At 49.0% G+C, this 15,406-nt stretch overlaps 1 protein-coding gene and 1 pseudogene across 1 annotated transcript; both read right to left on the bottom strand.

The window, feature by feature from the left end:
- Positions 1-4,700: 4,700 nt before the first annotated feature.
- Positions 4,701-5,648, bottom strand: LOC142083285 (olfactory receptor 10K2-like). The gene has a single exon (XM_075152519.1). The coding sequence runs from the start codon at positions 5,646-5,648 to the stop codon at positions 4,701-4,703; it is 948 nt and encodes a 315-aa protein (XP_075008620.1).
- Positions 5,649-12,987: 7,339 nt separating this feature from the next.
- Positions 12,988-14,687, bottom strand: LOC142083284 (olfactory receptor 14A16-like; annotated as a pseudogene).
- Positions 14,688-15,406: the final 719 nt, after the last annotated feature.

The following is a 15,406-nucleotide window of genomic DNA, read 5'->3' as shown; positions in this document are numbered from 1 at the left end:
ATAAATTCCTTGTTTGTATCTGTCTTTGCTATGACTCACTAGCAGCTGCTTCATGGCCCTTGTCATTGCCCTGTCCCTGTGCTGGCCCAGCCCCGCTGCTCCACATATGGTCCCCCTGGCATGATGCCCAGGACAGCCCTCAGTGCCCTGTTCCGTCATGGACCTCCTGTTAGGCAGCATCTCCCAGCTCCTGGTCCCTGCCTTGCCCAGGACGTGCCCCACATGAGGTTTCACAGCCAGTCCTGCTCTGGGGTCTGTTGGGGTCTGGGACAGGAAAGAAGCCGGGAGGCCTGGCCATTACCCTGATATAGGCACTGAGTCAGCAATAGGATAGAGATGGCTGCACAGAGAAAACTAGCTCATTAACTTTGGCATTTTCCTCTCCCAGGCACTTTCTAGCCCAGCACTGCTCCTCCATTGCTCTCCCCACCAAACTCTCCCCAGCCCAGTCCAGCACAGCAGCCCAGCATGGACTGACCCCATGGCAGCGCTCACTGCAGGATGCTGCAGAGCTCTGGGCACTGACAGCACAGCACAATCCCCTCTGAAGGGCACAGCAGCTCCTGGAGGGCAGAGAGGTGGGTTGTCCTCCGCATCAGCCCCAGGGCTGGGGGCTAGCCATGGCATGAGGAGACAGAGGCCAGTGTCTCCCTGTCCATGCAAAAATAGGTTTCTCTCAGTCATTTATTCCCCCCTGGAAGCACACAGTTGTTCCTCTGTTCTTCTCTAGGGACATTCCTGCCCCAAGGGAGCCTTTCCCCATGGGACTGTGTCCATGCTGGCCTGGCCGACCATTCATGCCCTCTCCCCATGCTCCCCACAGGGGCCCGAGCTGGTGGTGCTGCTCTGCAGAGCGAGCAGGCTGTGGTGCTCGTGATTCCCCATCTCCAGGGGAACTGGGTACCCAGCTTCTCAAAGGTTGTCTTAGATAGGTCCATGACCTTGGGACCTGCAAGACTACCTCATCATGTGATTCTTGAAAGGTGCCTTCATTGCTGCAGCACCAGCTCCAGCATAAGACTCCACGGCAGAGGTGATGTTATTTGTCTGTGAACCCCCCCTTCCTGCACGTACCTGCAGGATGGTGATGACCGGGCAGCGGGGCTCCCTGTGCTAAGAGGGAGGTGTAGGAGCTGGGCTGAGCCTCCAGGTACAGCCACAGTGAGGTCTGGCTTCACACCAGGGCCATCTATCCAGCTGCAGGGAGGCCTGTGGATGAACCCCGCAACAAGAGAAACGCTTCCCCGTGTCTGCATGCTGACCACGCAGCTCCTCGTTTGCCTCCCTATATGCCACTGTTTTTGGAGTGTTGAGCACCCAGCCCCTATATGTCTTTCCCATGTGGCTCCTGACTTCATGGATCTCCAACCTGCCTCCTGTCCAGTCTATCCCTTGCACCTGCCCCAGATCAGTCAGACTGTGCTTGATGGCAGCTTTTGGGGAGCAATGTAGAGACGAGGCCAATGAGGATTTGAAGCACCAGGGCAGGGAGTTTACTCAGGGAGCAGTGGGAGGCAGGTTGCAGGATCTGCCACATGTCCTGCAAGAGTTAGGGCAGGAGAGGGGGCTCAGTAGCAGAAGGGGCTGCTTCAGGATACAGCAAGGACAATGACAGTGGGATGTGGGGAGCTGCTGGCACAGTGCAGCAGTGGCTACTGCCCTCTGGGAGAGATGGAATGCCCTTTCCTGCTGAAAGGCTGATCTCCTGGAGCATGGCTTTCCCATGTGGCCATGGCATCACCCTGCTCTCCTTGCTGCAATGGGCAATATTTGGGCTTCTTCAGGGAGACTTTCAAGACCCCTCCCCCATACCTCCCCCACCTGTGTCCCTAAAAATGCCAAACCGAGAGCCTTTCCAATGTCAGATCTGGTGGGGGGGAGCACATGCCAGAGTCTCCCCTGCCCTTTGCAAGTCACAGGTAGAAGGCAAGGTTGCCAGTGCCATGGGCAGAGGGAATCCTGGATAGCCAGGTCCTGGGAGACCCCTGGTCTCAAGGGGCTCAGACAGGATTGCTGGGGCAGGCCATCATTCCCAAACTCAGTGCCAAGAGGAGCCAAGCTTCTCATGCACCATTTCACAGATTTTTCCTGCAGCCATTCCTGCAAAGCAATAGTTAAAAGGCCCTGGAGAACTGGGTCTGCTTTTGAAGCTGGTGATGTTGTGAACAGGGCTTGGGAAGGCCCTTCCAGCCTTAGTTTCTCCACTCTTCTCCATGATGGCGGCACCCCAGACAGGACACCACAGGGTAGCACAGGCAGCCCCAGTCCTGTCCCTCGCTGGCATCGCCACTGCCCGGTGGGAGCTGACCCCTGCAAATGAGCCAAGAACCATGAGAGGTCCGTGAACAGCCCCTGCAAAAAACAGACTTCTTTGGGGAACTGCTCTGCAACTGCTTTATTGAAATCATTAATAGCATCATACCAGGAATCAATGAAGAAGGACGTAAAGCAAGTGAAGGACTTGCCTGGTTTAGTTTCAATTAACAGAAAGAAGAGTATTTTCCTCCTGCAATCTGTCAGCTTCTCACTGTGCAGATGAAATGCTGATTCCTTCACTATCTCTTGCTTGGACCATTTTTGCAGAGGTTTCTTCCTTCCACAATCCTTTTTTGAACTAACATGGGCTCAAGTCAATGTTTTACCCAGTGTCATGTGTAAAGCACTCCACTAAAGGCTATTAAAAGTCCCCAGGTGCCTTTTGGGCTTGCAGCACCCCCTGTTCCATTCTCTGCTCCATCCCCTACCTGCTGTGTGGGGTCAGGGCAGTATCACTCTGGAACATCCTGATTCTAGACCCGCTCACCCCACAATAAATAGTGCATGTTTGCAATGAAAATAATATGACAAAATAACCCAACTGCCATCAGAGCTCAGGGAGTAGTTGTCAAAAGCAGAATCATCCCTGAACTGAAATGCTGCAGCCAAGACTTTACAGAGGATGTTGAGACTAAAGAGTTTAGATCTATTCAGCTTAAAAGGAAGAGGACTGATGTTAACACCAAAACAATTGGATTACATACGAGAATACCTCTGTGTGTGGAAAACACTGACCCCGAAAGGGCTCTTTACTCTGGACAGCTGCAATTCCACCAGGTTAAAGCCAGACAAATTGCAATGTGACATATGAAGCTTTGGAGGAAAATTGACTATCTCTGGTATTTTGAAACCCCCTAGAAATAAAGACTGCAACAGTGGGAGCTAAACAAAAATACTGCATCCAAGACTTTGCAGAGTATCTTAATAAAAACAGAATGAGTGGGAAAGGAGCAATACACACTATCTCAGAGCAGAGGAAAACACCTCATACTGAAACACCAAAAAGCTTTTATCTGGTCTGCTTAACAGAAAGAGCACTGATGTTCACAGTGAAGAGAGATGATTAGAAATGTGAATTTCCTCTGTGTGGAGGAAATACTGACCCCCAAAAGTCTCTTTATTCTGCAGAGAGAAAATTCTGTGAGGTTAAAGCCAGAGAAATTGTAATGTGACATACAAAGTTTTGGAGGAAATGTGACTATATCTCTGATGTGATAAAAACCTCTAGATACAGAGAAAAGTTTCAGGTGCCTTTTAGTTTTTCTGGTTTGTTCTCTTCTACCATTTCATTCTGTCCAGAAAATGAAGTCTGTTTCCTTTGTTAGTCCTCAAGAACTCTGTTGGGGAGATCATCGATGGCTCAGGGCTGGACATTGCATGTGTGCTGGCCACCGCCCTGGGTTAGGAAGAGGGAGCTCAGCACAGGACTGGGCTGAGACACATCTTGGACAATCTCACGGGTGAAGGGAGGGAAACACTTGACTGCACATGGCAATTCTGAAAGATGATGGAGCATGACTTTAAAAATTAGTATTTCTGGAGAACACTACCACAGGGTCTTTTCCTCCGGAAAATATTTCCCTTCCTAGTTTTGCTAATTCCAGTTTCCCAGATGGTTTCATTGATTTAGGGAAAACACCATTATTGTGGAGGTAAAACATGCACCTATGGATATCGTGTTCATTCATTTTTCTAAGAGAACTGTTCTTGAAGAACCATTCTGTAGGTCCATCTCAATAGACATTCTCGTCCTCACTGAAATTGGTGGACACATGCTTTGCAAGTGTCTAAGGTCTTAGGTTTGTGGTCAGCTTCATACAGGTCAGCAAGTGAACGTATCATCTGAGGTTTGGTTCATGGCTGTGTGACTAAATGTAGCCCAAGGCAAAGGCAGGCTGATGCAATTTGAAGTAGTTCACTTGCCTTGCAGGCTTTGTTAATGGGCACCACAATACCATGCAGATGGGCAGGTGTCAGAGCTCAGTGGTATCTTGATACACAATAAAAACATGGTCCTGAGTTTGCCGTCTCCCTAAAACACAGAACTTTCACAGTGACATTATTTCGACATCCATACTTTTTATTTAGTAAATGGCTCATATGAAAAAGTTGTACCTAAGAAACTACTATCACTGGAGTGAAAATTTGGGTTTCCAAATTTTAAAAAAATTGCGTTTCACTGAAGTTCATGTTTCCAGTCTCACTGGGATTAGAATTTGTTGATTTTTAATGTCAGGTTCTTAGCCGCCATGATGAGCTGTCATGTCATTCCTGAAATCTTCTCTGTGAGCAAAAGAGGATGTATGGAAAAGGGGTGATGTTTTTTTGGAAGTGAACGATGTTGGCTGAAAATACCCAGTCAGGAAGCAGCTCATCTTACCTCTTCACTGGAAAACTTTCTGAGATAGTATGTTTTTCCTGATCGCTTTTTGCAGAGCCACTTTGACATCCTTGTTCCTTAGGCTGTAAATCATAGGGTTGAGCAGGGGAGTGAGGATGGTATAAGTGACAGAGATCAATGCATCCTGATCTGATGAGTTAGAGTTGGGTCTCAAGTAGATGAAGGAGGCACAGCCATAATGAATAACCACGACTATCAGGTGAGCACTGCAGGTGGAGAAGGCTTTGTGCCTCCCTGTGGCTGAAGGGATCTGCAAGATGGCCAAGACAATGAAGAGGTATGAAATGAGGATCAGCATCAGTGGGATCGTAAGGACAGAGATACCCAGCGTGAAGATAATGGCCTTCCTGAAAGTTGTGTGAGTAAAGGCCACTCGGAGGACAGGGGAGATTTCACAGAAGAAATGGTTGAGTTTCCTGGATGCCTGGAAGGGCAGGCAAAATATCAAGGGGGTAACCACCTGGGCAAGCAGCAAGCCGCTCAGAGCAGAAGCAGCCACCAGCTGAGCACATGCTCGCCAAGTCATGATGCTGTTGTAGTGCAGAGGGTGGCAGATGGCAACACAGCGGTCATAGCCCATGGCTGCCAGGAGGAAGGAGTGGGAGCACCCCAAGAAAAGGAAGAAGTACATTTGTACAGCACAGCCCAGGAAGGAAATGGTTTTTCTCTCTGCTACCAAATCTACCAGCATCTTGGGGACAATAACAGAGGTGTAGCAAGTCTCAGAAAATGACAAGACGCAAAGGAAAAAGTACATGGGTGTGTGGAGGCTCCGATCAATCCATATGATAATCATTATAGTGGTATTCATGCTCAGAATGACCAGGTACAGCAGCAAAAACACCACAAGGAGCAGCTTCTGCAGTTTTGCAAGGCTGGAGAAACCCAGGAAGATGAAGTCTGTGGCCAGGGTTTGGTTGTTGTTCCCCATGGAAACTAAAGGTTTTCTCCAGATGTCAGGCAGTAAGAAAAACAGCACCCGGGTCACAAAACGTTCAAGGTGGCCTGCTGCTGTGACAAAGAGAATTTACTTGAGCATCCCCCACAAAAACCCTTTCCTGGCCTCTGTGCTCGCAGTATTGGTTGTCCTCCTGGGGCAACGATGGTGTTGTGCATTGGCTTGGGGTGCCACCACCCACAATGGTTGGTGGGTGCCGTGGGCAGCTCCTGGCCTTCCTGCAGCTCCTGAGAGTGCATGGGTGGCTCAAGGACACATGGCTCCTTCTTTCATGTGATCTGGGGAGCTGTGGTGGCACAGTGGCTGGAGCTCACCTAGAAAGCACTGTCCCCTTTGGGGAAGTTCTGTTTCTCATCTTCACAGTGGAGAAAGTGGCACCACCTACCTATGTGCAAGCGGGCTGCAGGCAATCACTGAAGGGCAGGAAAATCACAGGCTGGAGATGGAGGGGTGGAGGAGGGTCTGCAAAGACTTTCTTGTAAGCTGTGATTTTGGGAAAGTGGCTGAAAGACCTCCTGTGACCTGCAAGAGAGGAAACACCATTTCAGAGCCTCTCACTCATACAAGGAGAGCTTTAGCTCTCAATGACATGTGCAGAGCTGTATAAGCTGAAGCGCTGGAGCCACTGGCAATGCTATGCTGAGTTGATGGAGAAGAAAAGCAGGTAAAATAGGGTTTGAGTAGCACAGTTAACTCCCACTGCAAACCCATGGCAATCCTTGACCCTGAGGAGGGGTTATTCCAGCAAAGGGAGCATGTGTGAATAACTGCCGCTTCTGCAGTAGTTTCCAAGAGGAGACACGTGGGGAAGAGCCTTAGCTCTCACCAGGAATGAGGGAGCCGTTTGTCCTGGGATGGTGGTGGACATGAATGGCATGTTTTCTTCCTCACACAAAGGGCAGTGATGCAAAGGGGTCTTCTATGAATCAGACTCAGACCTTCTTCCTTCTGCAAGGGCTGATGCATGCCAGGATGGCAGGGCTGAGTGCAGGATCCTGCTATAGAACCTCTCCCTCTCCTCCCCTCTAGTCCCCAGCACTGGAAAATAAGGATGCAGAAAGGAAATCTGTGGAGCCAGGGGAAAAATGATCCAGAAACCATACCTGCACTGGCCAGAAGGATAGTCAGGTGTGGAGCAGGCTTGCAGCCCTTTTGTGTACTTGTGGCTGGAGGCATCAGCAACCTCTCTGAGACCTAGCCCTCCCGTCCCTTTGGGCAAGGGGACAGCAGCTACCAGCTCTTATGGAGAGGGTGATGCGTATTCATTAATCCACCCAAGGACTGCTACGTCCACACACAGTGAGAGGCATTATTAATTGGTTGCAATGGGCATAATTAAGAGCTGATCTATTTCTCTTAAGCATGTCAAAAATACCTTTGGCAATTCTCAGTAATGGATGTGTGCTGAACTCAAGACTCAAGGATTTTTCCTAAGCAATGACTAGGATCAATTAGGCATTTTTAGTTATTTATTCCTTGCAGAGACTGAGCAAGGAAGAAATTCTTGTCCTGATACCATTTCCCACTGCAGACAAAGTCTCCATCTGCCTTGGACTCAGTGGGCTTGCGGCACCCTCTGCTGCTAGCCTTTGCCCACCCTTTGGGAAGGGACAGTCAGGCTCAGGTGTTTTTGGAGGGATTGGTTTTGTGGCTATATCCCAAATCTTATAAAAGAATCATAGAATCATAGACTATCCTGAGTTGCAAGGAACTCATGAGGATCATCGAGTTCAACTCCTGACTCCGCACAGTTTAACCTAAAGGTTAAACCATCTATCTAAGAGAATTTTCCAAACACTTCTTGAACACGAACAGGCTTGGGGCCATGACCACTTCCCTGGGGAGCTTATTCCAGTGCTTGACCACACTCTCAGTGAAGAACTTTTTCATAATATCCAATCTGAACTTCCCCTGATGCAGCGTTAAGCTACTCCCTTGGTGTCACCGGCCACCAGAGAGAAGAAATCAGCACCTCTCTATCTCCCTCATGAGGAAGTTATAGACAGCAATAAGGACACCCCTCAGTCTCCTCCTTTCTAAGCTGAACAAACTTGCTATCCTCAGCTGCTCCTCATAAGTCATGCCCTTTATTCCTTTCACCATCTTTGTTGCACTCCTTTGGACACATTCTAGTATTTTTATATCCTTCTTATATTGTGGAGCCCAAAACTGCAAACAGTACTTGAGGTGAGGCCGCATCAATGCTGAGTATAGCGGGCCAATCACTTCTTTCAACCGGTTAGCTATACTGTGCTTAATGCACTCCAGGACATGGTTGGCCCTTTTGGCCACCGGAGCACATCGTTGACTCATATTGAGCTTACCATCAATCAAAACCAACCAGATCCCTTTCTACAGGGCTGCACTCCACCGTGGTGTCCCCCAATCTATATGTACCTCTAGTATTACACCAGCCCAGGTGCTGAATCCAGCATTTACCCTTGTTGAATGTCATTTGGTTGGTGATTGCCTCTAATCTATCAAGATCTCTCTATAAGGCCTCTCTACCGTCAAGAGAATCAATGGCTCTTCCTATTTCAGTATTGTTGGCAAACTTACTCAGTATGCACTCTGCTCCCATGTCTAGGTCATTGATAAAGCCAATGAAGAGAACTAGCCCTAAAATTGAGCCCTGGAGAACACCACTAGTGACTGGCTGCCAGCCAGGTATTACTCCATTTACTACAACTCTTTGAGCCCCACCCTTCAGCCAACTGTTCATTGTCGCATATATTGCTGCATGGGGTTGTTCCTCCCGGGGGCAAGAATTTGCACTTCCCCTTGTTGAACTTCATGAAGGTTCCTGTCAGGTCATTCCTCCAGCCTGTCCAGGTCCTTCTGAATGGTAGCATGGCTCTCTGGCATATCAGCTGCTCCTCCCAGTCTTGTGTCATCAGCAAACTTGCTGAGGATATACTCTGCCCAACCATCCAGATTGTTAATGAAAATGTTAAACAGGACTGAATCCAGTATAGACCCTTGGTGTACACTGCAAGTTACTCCACACCTGGAGTACTGTGTACAGTGCAGGGCTCCCCAGTGTGAGAGAGACATGGACACACTGGATTAAGGGACTGGAGCATCTCTCCTATGAGGAGCTGAGAGAGCTGGGACGGTTTAGCCTAGAGAAGAGAAGGCTCAAAGAAGTACAAAAATACCTGAGGGGAGGGTGCAAATAAAGACTGAGTCAAGCTCTTTTCAGTGGTGCCCAGTGACAGGACCAGAGGCAATGGGCACAAACTGAAACACAGGAGGCTCCCTCTGGACATAATGGAACACTTTTTGATAAGGCACATATACAGTGCCATGACCACTGGCACAGATTGCCCAGAGAGGTTGTGGAGTCTCCCTTCCTGGAGATATTCAGAAATCATCTGGACATGGTCCTGGACCACCAGCTCTAGGTCGCCATGCTTGAGCAAGGGAGTTGGATCAGATGAACTCCAAAGGTCCCTTCCAACCTCAACCATTCTGTGACTCCGTGATTCTGTGAAAATGGGAAAGAGGGGCACCAACTTTTCTCTCCTTAGCAGGCTTTGTGATACATTTGCTGTATATCAGGAGGTGTGGTTCAAACACTAATGCGAGTCTGACAACATGTTATAAATCAAACTTTATTTAGGCAGTAAGAAAAATGAGCAATAACACACACACATAGTGACTCACCCGATCATCGAAAGCAAACACAGGATTGTAAGTGATGCCATGGCTCCAGTGGACTATCAGGGACACTTAGCATCTGGCTCATCTGGCAGCAACAGCCAATCATGCAAATGCCTTTTGAATGTGGGTAAGAGTCGTGCCACCCCTTGGCTCCACCAAAGGTAGTGTGATTTGAAAGAATCATGTCTTACATGGCAGTAGTGTACCTTACATGTCATTTCAGATGACGTGGGTGGTATCCTGCCTACATGCCAACGTTGGTCAAGGGGCAGGCTGTCAAGAGGACTCCAACCCACCCTCCTGCTCACAGAAGGGTCAGATATGTGGTCAGAGCCAGTCACTCAGGGCTTGATCCAAGCTGGGACTTGAAAGCCTCCAAGAATGGACAGTGGATTATATCTCTTGGTAGCCACTTCCTGTGCTTGACTGTCATCATGAGGAAAAAGATTTCCTTTATCTCCTGTGGGAAGTTTTCTTGTGTAAATCTCTTGTCCTCTCTGCATGCACCACTGTGACACTGGCTGGAGGAGATGGGGAAAGGAAAAAATTCCTCTTCTCCATTCCCCTATACTAAAAAGGATCTCCACAGAGGCTAGGCTACTAGGGCAGACAATAACTATGCCTCATGGTTTCAGCTGGTGGCCATTCTTCCTTAAAACTGGAAGTTTCCTGGAAGTTCCAGCCTTTTGGATAAGGTAATTTTCTTTTCAGTTTCATGTCCAACTGTCTCCTCTTATGAAATACATTTAAATTCTTTCTAATTTTCACAAGGAGAAGAAATCCCAGCAGTACACAAGGATCAAGTCACCACTTGAGAGAACTTGACCCATACAAATATATGGGATTTCATCCACAGCTATTGAGAGACCACAGAGGGTCATCCTGAACAGGTAACACTCTACCTGGAGGCCAATAGCAAATGGAGTACTGCAAGAGTCTGTCCTGGGAGGTGTCCTGCTCAACAGCTTTATTAATGACCTGGAAGAGCTTACAGAGCACGCTCTTGTTGAATTTGCAGATGACACAAAACTGGGGGAGGGTGGGCAACGTAAACACTTAACAGCTGCCACCCCAAGGGACCTCGACAGGTTGGGGGAGTGCTACCCCAGAAATGTGCTGAACTGAAGAAAACAGAAATGCCAGTTCCTGCCCCTGGGGCGGACTGACCCAGGCAACAGTAGAGGTTGGGGAGCAGCTCTGCAGAAAAGGCCCTGGGGGTCTTGGTGGATGGCAAGCTGCACATGAGCGCTGTCAGTCAAGAAAGCCAAAAGCATCCTGCTTTGTTCATACATCCTGTATGAACAGGAGCATAGCCAGAAGATCAGGGAAAGAGCTTATCCCTCTCTCCTCAGTACTTGCTAGACCACCTATACAATACTGTGTTTAGGTTTGCTCCCCATCCCCCATTCCAGTGAAGGAAAGACATTGATCAGCTGCACCAAGTTCAGCAGAGACCTATTAGATGGTTGGTGTGGGAGCAGGCTGGAGCACTTGCCATCTGAGGAAAAACTGAGGGAGTGAGGTTTGTTCAGCCTGGAGAAGAGAAGACATCAGGACACTTCATAGCAGGCTCCCAGTACCTATCAGGTGATTAATAAGATGCTAAAATCTTCACCATGGTGCATAGTTGAAGGATGAGGGACAACAGACAAAAGCTGAAAGAAGGGTCATTCAGACTGGTGTTATCACCAGTCACCCTATGGAGAAATCTTTTCACTATGCACTGTACCAGATTGCCACCCCTATCCTTGGAGGTATTCAAGTCTTCTTCCACTCTGCCTGTGATCTCCTCCCATTGACAAAAACAGTCATGCTCTTACAAGAGTAAAGTAAGAGACCTAGGGAACTAGCACAGACTCTGCATCCCCTGGGACCTCTCTTCCCTGTGGGAAAGGAGAGGGGTCTTTCATAAGCCCCACACTTCTTTTTCCACCCTCAGCCTTTGCAGTTTCATGTGTCTGGCCTTTACTATGATCACATTTGCACTGGAAGCCCACAAAATTCCTGGCACTCCTAACATCAAGCTGGCGTCCACCCCAAACTTGAAGCCTGACCAACCACAGAGGCATCAGTCATCCAGTGCCCCAGCTGTGCTGCCCAGGGAAAGCTTTGTCACTCTGCTGCCAGCACTGCTAATGCTCTGCCTATGTCCCATCCTCCTGCCACCAGACTGCCCCAGAACCCCAGACAGCCCTGGCTCCCTTGGGGGCTGCGATGAAGCCTCTCAGGAGCAGGGTGAGGTGGGGTGGCAGGAGATGGGCCCTTGGCACTGCCAGGCTGGCAGGCCTGGGCAGGGAGAGGCCAGGTCCCCTCTGCCCAGGCTGGCCACAGTTTTCCCGGGGGAGCTCCCTCATGAGCTGCTGCTAGTGATCCTCCACCTCTGCCCTGGCAGGATCACCCGAGCTTGGGCTGCTGGATGGACATGCACAGACAGTAAAAGGGGGACAGTCTGCCAGGGGGAATGCAGAGACCGTGTCTGTGCATGCAGGGGTGGCGTTAGGGGAACCGGAGCTCAGCTGGAGCTGGAACTAGCAAGGGGTGGGTAACCAGAAGAGTTTCTCTAAGTAAATCAATAGAAAAATGAAGGCAGCTAAGTAAAATGTGTGCCTGCTGCTTAGCAGGGCAGAGGACCTACTGACCAAAGGCACATAATGATCTGAGTTATTCAGCACCTTTTTTCCCTCATTTTTCACTGGTAAAAGCTCTTCCTGAGGCTTCCCAGTTTCCTAAGCCTCCTAACAGAAAGCGTGGTATCTGAGCACCCAGTCCCCACACAGCCCCAGCTGTGTCCCACAGGGGCACAGGAGACAGCCATCCTCTGGGACCTCTTGGGGTCTGATCCAGAAGAGAAGCCGTGCAGGGCAGGCCTTTTTTCTTTAGCCAGGATATGGAGATGTGCTGGAGGATCTAACTGGCCTGTACCACCCCACAGCTAAGCTGAGCAGCTAGCACTGTAAATGAGTGGCGTGAGGGGCTGCCCTGTGACGATTGTCCTTTACCTTTGGGTAACTCCACCTTCAGTGCTCTCTCAATTTGTGGGGCTCCAGTCACTGCCTACCCCAGGCACACACTGTCCCTGGAGAACTCTTGGGCTTTCCAGGCAGCTCCAGTTTCCCTTCAAGAATGACATCATCTGCCAAGTCCAATATGGCACAGCCCCAAGTATCAAACTTAGTGACCACTCATTGCCTCCACTGTAACTAATACTGATGGGTGAGTTTGAAATCCAATCCTCAGTTGCTAACAGATAACAATGTGACTGACACGTTTTTGCTCCTGCAGCCATGCAGAATCCTGAGCAACGTCCTTCTGGGGATGCAATCGCTCATGCCTACTCCTGACACCAGCATTGGAAGACAAGTCCATCGCACAGAGAAGATCCCATTTTGTAACAGAAATGCTGAGAGAGATTCAGCTCTGACCCAGTGTTTGACACCTTCATACAGACTCCAGGTGACAGAGATGAAGTTCATGCCTCAGTAGAAGTGGGAAGAATCCAAACATTTCTGTAGTCACATTCTAAAAAGAAATTATAATGATGATGATGATGATGATGATAATAATAACAACAACAACAACAACAACAACAACAAAAGGTCAAGACTGGTATGGGAGACATTTCTGGAAAGAGATGGGAAGTTTATCACTGCTAAAAAAGTGTTAATAAAAACAGTTTCCTCAGGGCATCCTTGAGCTCCTGGTTCCTCATCCTGTAGATGAAGGACTTCACTGGTGGAGGCACAACCAAGTACAGAACAGCCATCACCAGATCCAGGGATGGGAAAAGGGTGGAGGGGGGCTAAGCAAACATGGCAGTGCTGACAAACAGGGAGATCACAACCAGGTGAGGGAGGCACATGGAAAAGGCTTTGTGCAGTCCCTGCTCAGAAGGGATCCTCAGCACGGTCCTGAAGATCTGCACATAGGAGAAAAGAATTAAAACAAGACACCCAAATGCTAAACACAGACTAACCACAAGGACCCCAACTTCCCTGAGGTAGGAGTGTTAGCAGGAGAGCTTGAGGATCTGGGGGACTTCACAGAAGAACTGGTCTACAGTATTGCCTTGGCAGAGTGGTAGTGAAAATTATTGTCAGTGTGCAGCAGAACATTGAGAAAACTACTGCCCCAGGCAGGTGCTGCCACTTTGAAACAAGCTCCTCTGCCCAGGAGCTTCCCATAGTGCAGGGTTTTGCAGATAGCAGTGAAGCGGTCGTAAGCCGTGACAGTGAGGAGATAAAACTCTGAGGACATCAAACAGACAGTTTTAGAGTGGGTTTCGAGGATTCCTTTAGAAGGTGAGCACACATAGACAGACTATAAGGAAGGGGAAAAAAGCAAGCACTTTATTAAATATAATCATGCATTACACTAAGGGTATTTAGCAAAGCGATTGTCTTACCAACCCGAGGCCCAGAAGAAAGATGAACCATCCGTACATTCTTGTATCGCCTTGTGCCACGAACTCAGCCCAGCAGTTGGTAGGTGCCAGCTTTACGTGGGCGTCCCCACGGAGGCAACGGTGACCTCGCTGTACACCGGCCCACTGTTCTTCGGGAAAATCCCGGTATTTATACATTTGCAAAGGAAACGGGTTCCGACACACGTGGCCAGCGGGTGCCGAAACGCGCCTCGATTGGAACATAGGGAGCCTATAGCACCTGAGCTCGCTGATCAGGCGCGCTGCACAAGCTGTAGCCACCCCGTCTATTGGTTCGTAGGCCTTGTTCACGCAACATATTACCATAATCCAACATTTACGTATTAACCCATACTCATGCCAACAGCAAAATGTAACAAAGCAAGCAAAATTATACATTGTAGTTTATATTTCTTCATTATTGCACATCTCTCACATCCTTCACGTCCTCCCCTAACATTTTCTCAACCTTCCTTATCCTCCTGTATTCAGCATTTCCACACAATAGACAATAAACCGTCTATTTTCTATGCTGATTACGGTTTTCTTAGCTATCTATTTCTCACCCAGTGTCCATCCACGGACCAAAATCCCATCTTTTAACCCTTCCGTATACACAGACAAACAGAAAGATCTGGGCAGCACATCCCGCATAGGAAGTGGCCCTGGTATCCAAAAGGGAACTGGCCATGGATTTGGGGAAAGTGGTGAAGATGGAGCCCAGGTTGATGAGGGAGAGGTTGAGGAAGAAGAAGTACATAGGGGTGTGCAGGTGGTGGTCGCAGGCTGAGGCGGTGATTGATGAGGTCGTTGCCCAGGAGGATAGCCAGGTAGATGCCCAGGAAGAGCCAGAAGTGCAAAAGCTGCAGCTCCTGAGTGTCTGCGAATGCCAGGAGGAGGAACTCGGTGATGGAACTGGTGTTGGACATTTGGTCCTTTGGGGACTCAGGTGCTGTCCAAGGGGGAAAAGAGATGGACATGTCAGGGCAGGCTTCTCTGAGGAAAATCTGTTCTGTTTCTCAGTGAAACCTCCCACATTGCCTCCCTCCATCTCAAGAGGACCTTCATGCTTCTCCCTCCATTCAGTTCTGATTTCTTCTGGCTCAGTGTGCCATGAGGAGTAGGGGTCTCAGCCCAATGGGCTCCCCAGCAGTCAGATTTGCTCTACAGCAGCTGGTAAACACAACTGGCAAAAGCCCTGTAGATCGAGGGAGTCACTGAGGATGGATACCCTGGGCTAAATGCAGGAGCCTGGATGCAGTGACCTTGTGGCAATAGTCTCCATGTCCTGCAGGGAGAAATGACATTAGCATTTGGGCCACTTGCCTCTGGAAAAGTGCCCTGGGAGGGATTTACCTTTTCTGGTTTTACCGTTCTGAACACAGGTGACTGGATCCGAATCAGACTTTCACTATGTCCACATCCTTCCTCACGTGACAGGCACCCATCATGGAGGAAGGCTGCCCAGCATCTTCCTGCTCTGTGCTCCAGAGGATTGGCTGTAGCAACAAGGGCTTAGCAATATGATTCCTCCATTTTTAGATGCCCTTGTCACATTGGGGACACATTCACTGAAGGGGTAGAAATCCACAGCTTTTGGATTGCTCTCAGCATGAACACTAGTGAGTCCTGAAAGACAAAAGGGTTC

This window comes from Calonectris borealis, chromosome 5 (assembly GCF_964195595.1).
Source record: "Calonectris borealis chromosome 5, bCalBor7.hap1.2, whole genome shotgun sequence".
NCBI classification, from domain to species: domain Eukaryota; kingdom Metazoa; phylum Chordata; class Aves; order Procellariiformes; family Procellariidae; genus Calonectris; species Calonectris borealis.
This window is presented reverse-complemented; position numbering and strand designations above follow the sequence as displayed.

Coding starts and splice junctions, on each gene's coding strand:
- LOC142083285 (XM_075152519.1), bottom strand. CDS start 5,648: ATGGGGAACAACAACCAAACCCTGGCCACAGACTTCATCTTCCTGGGT.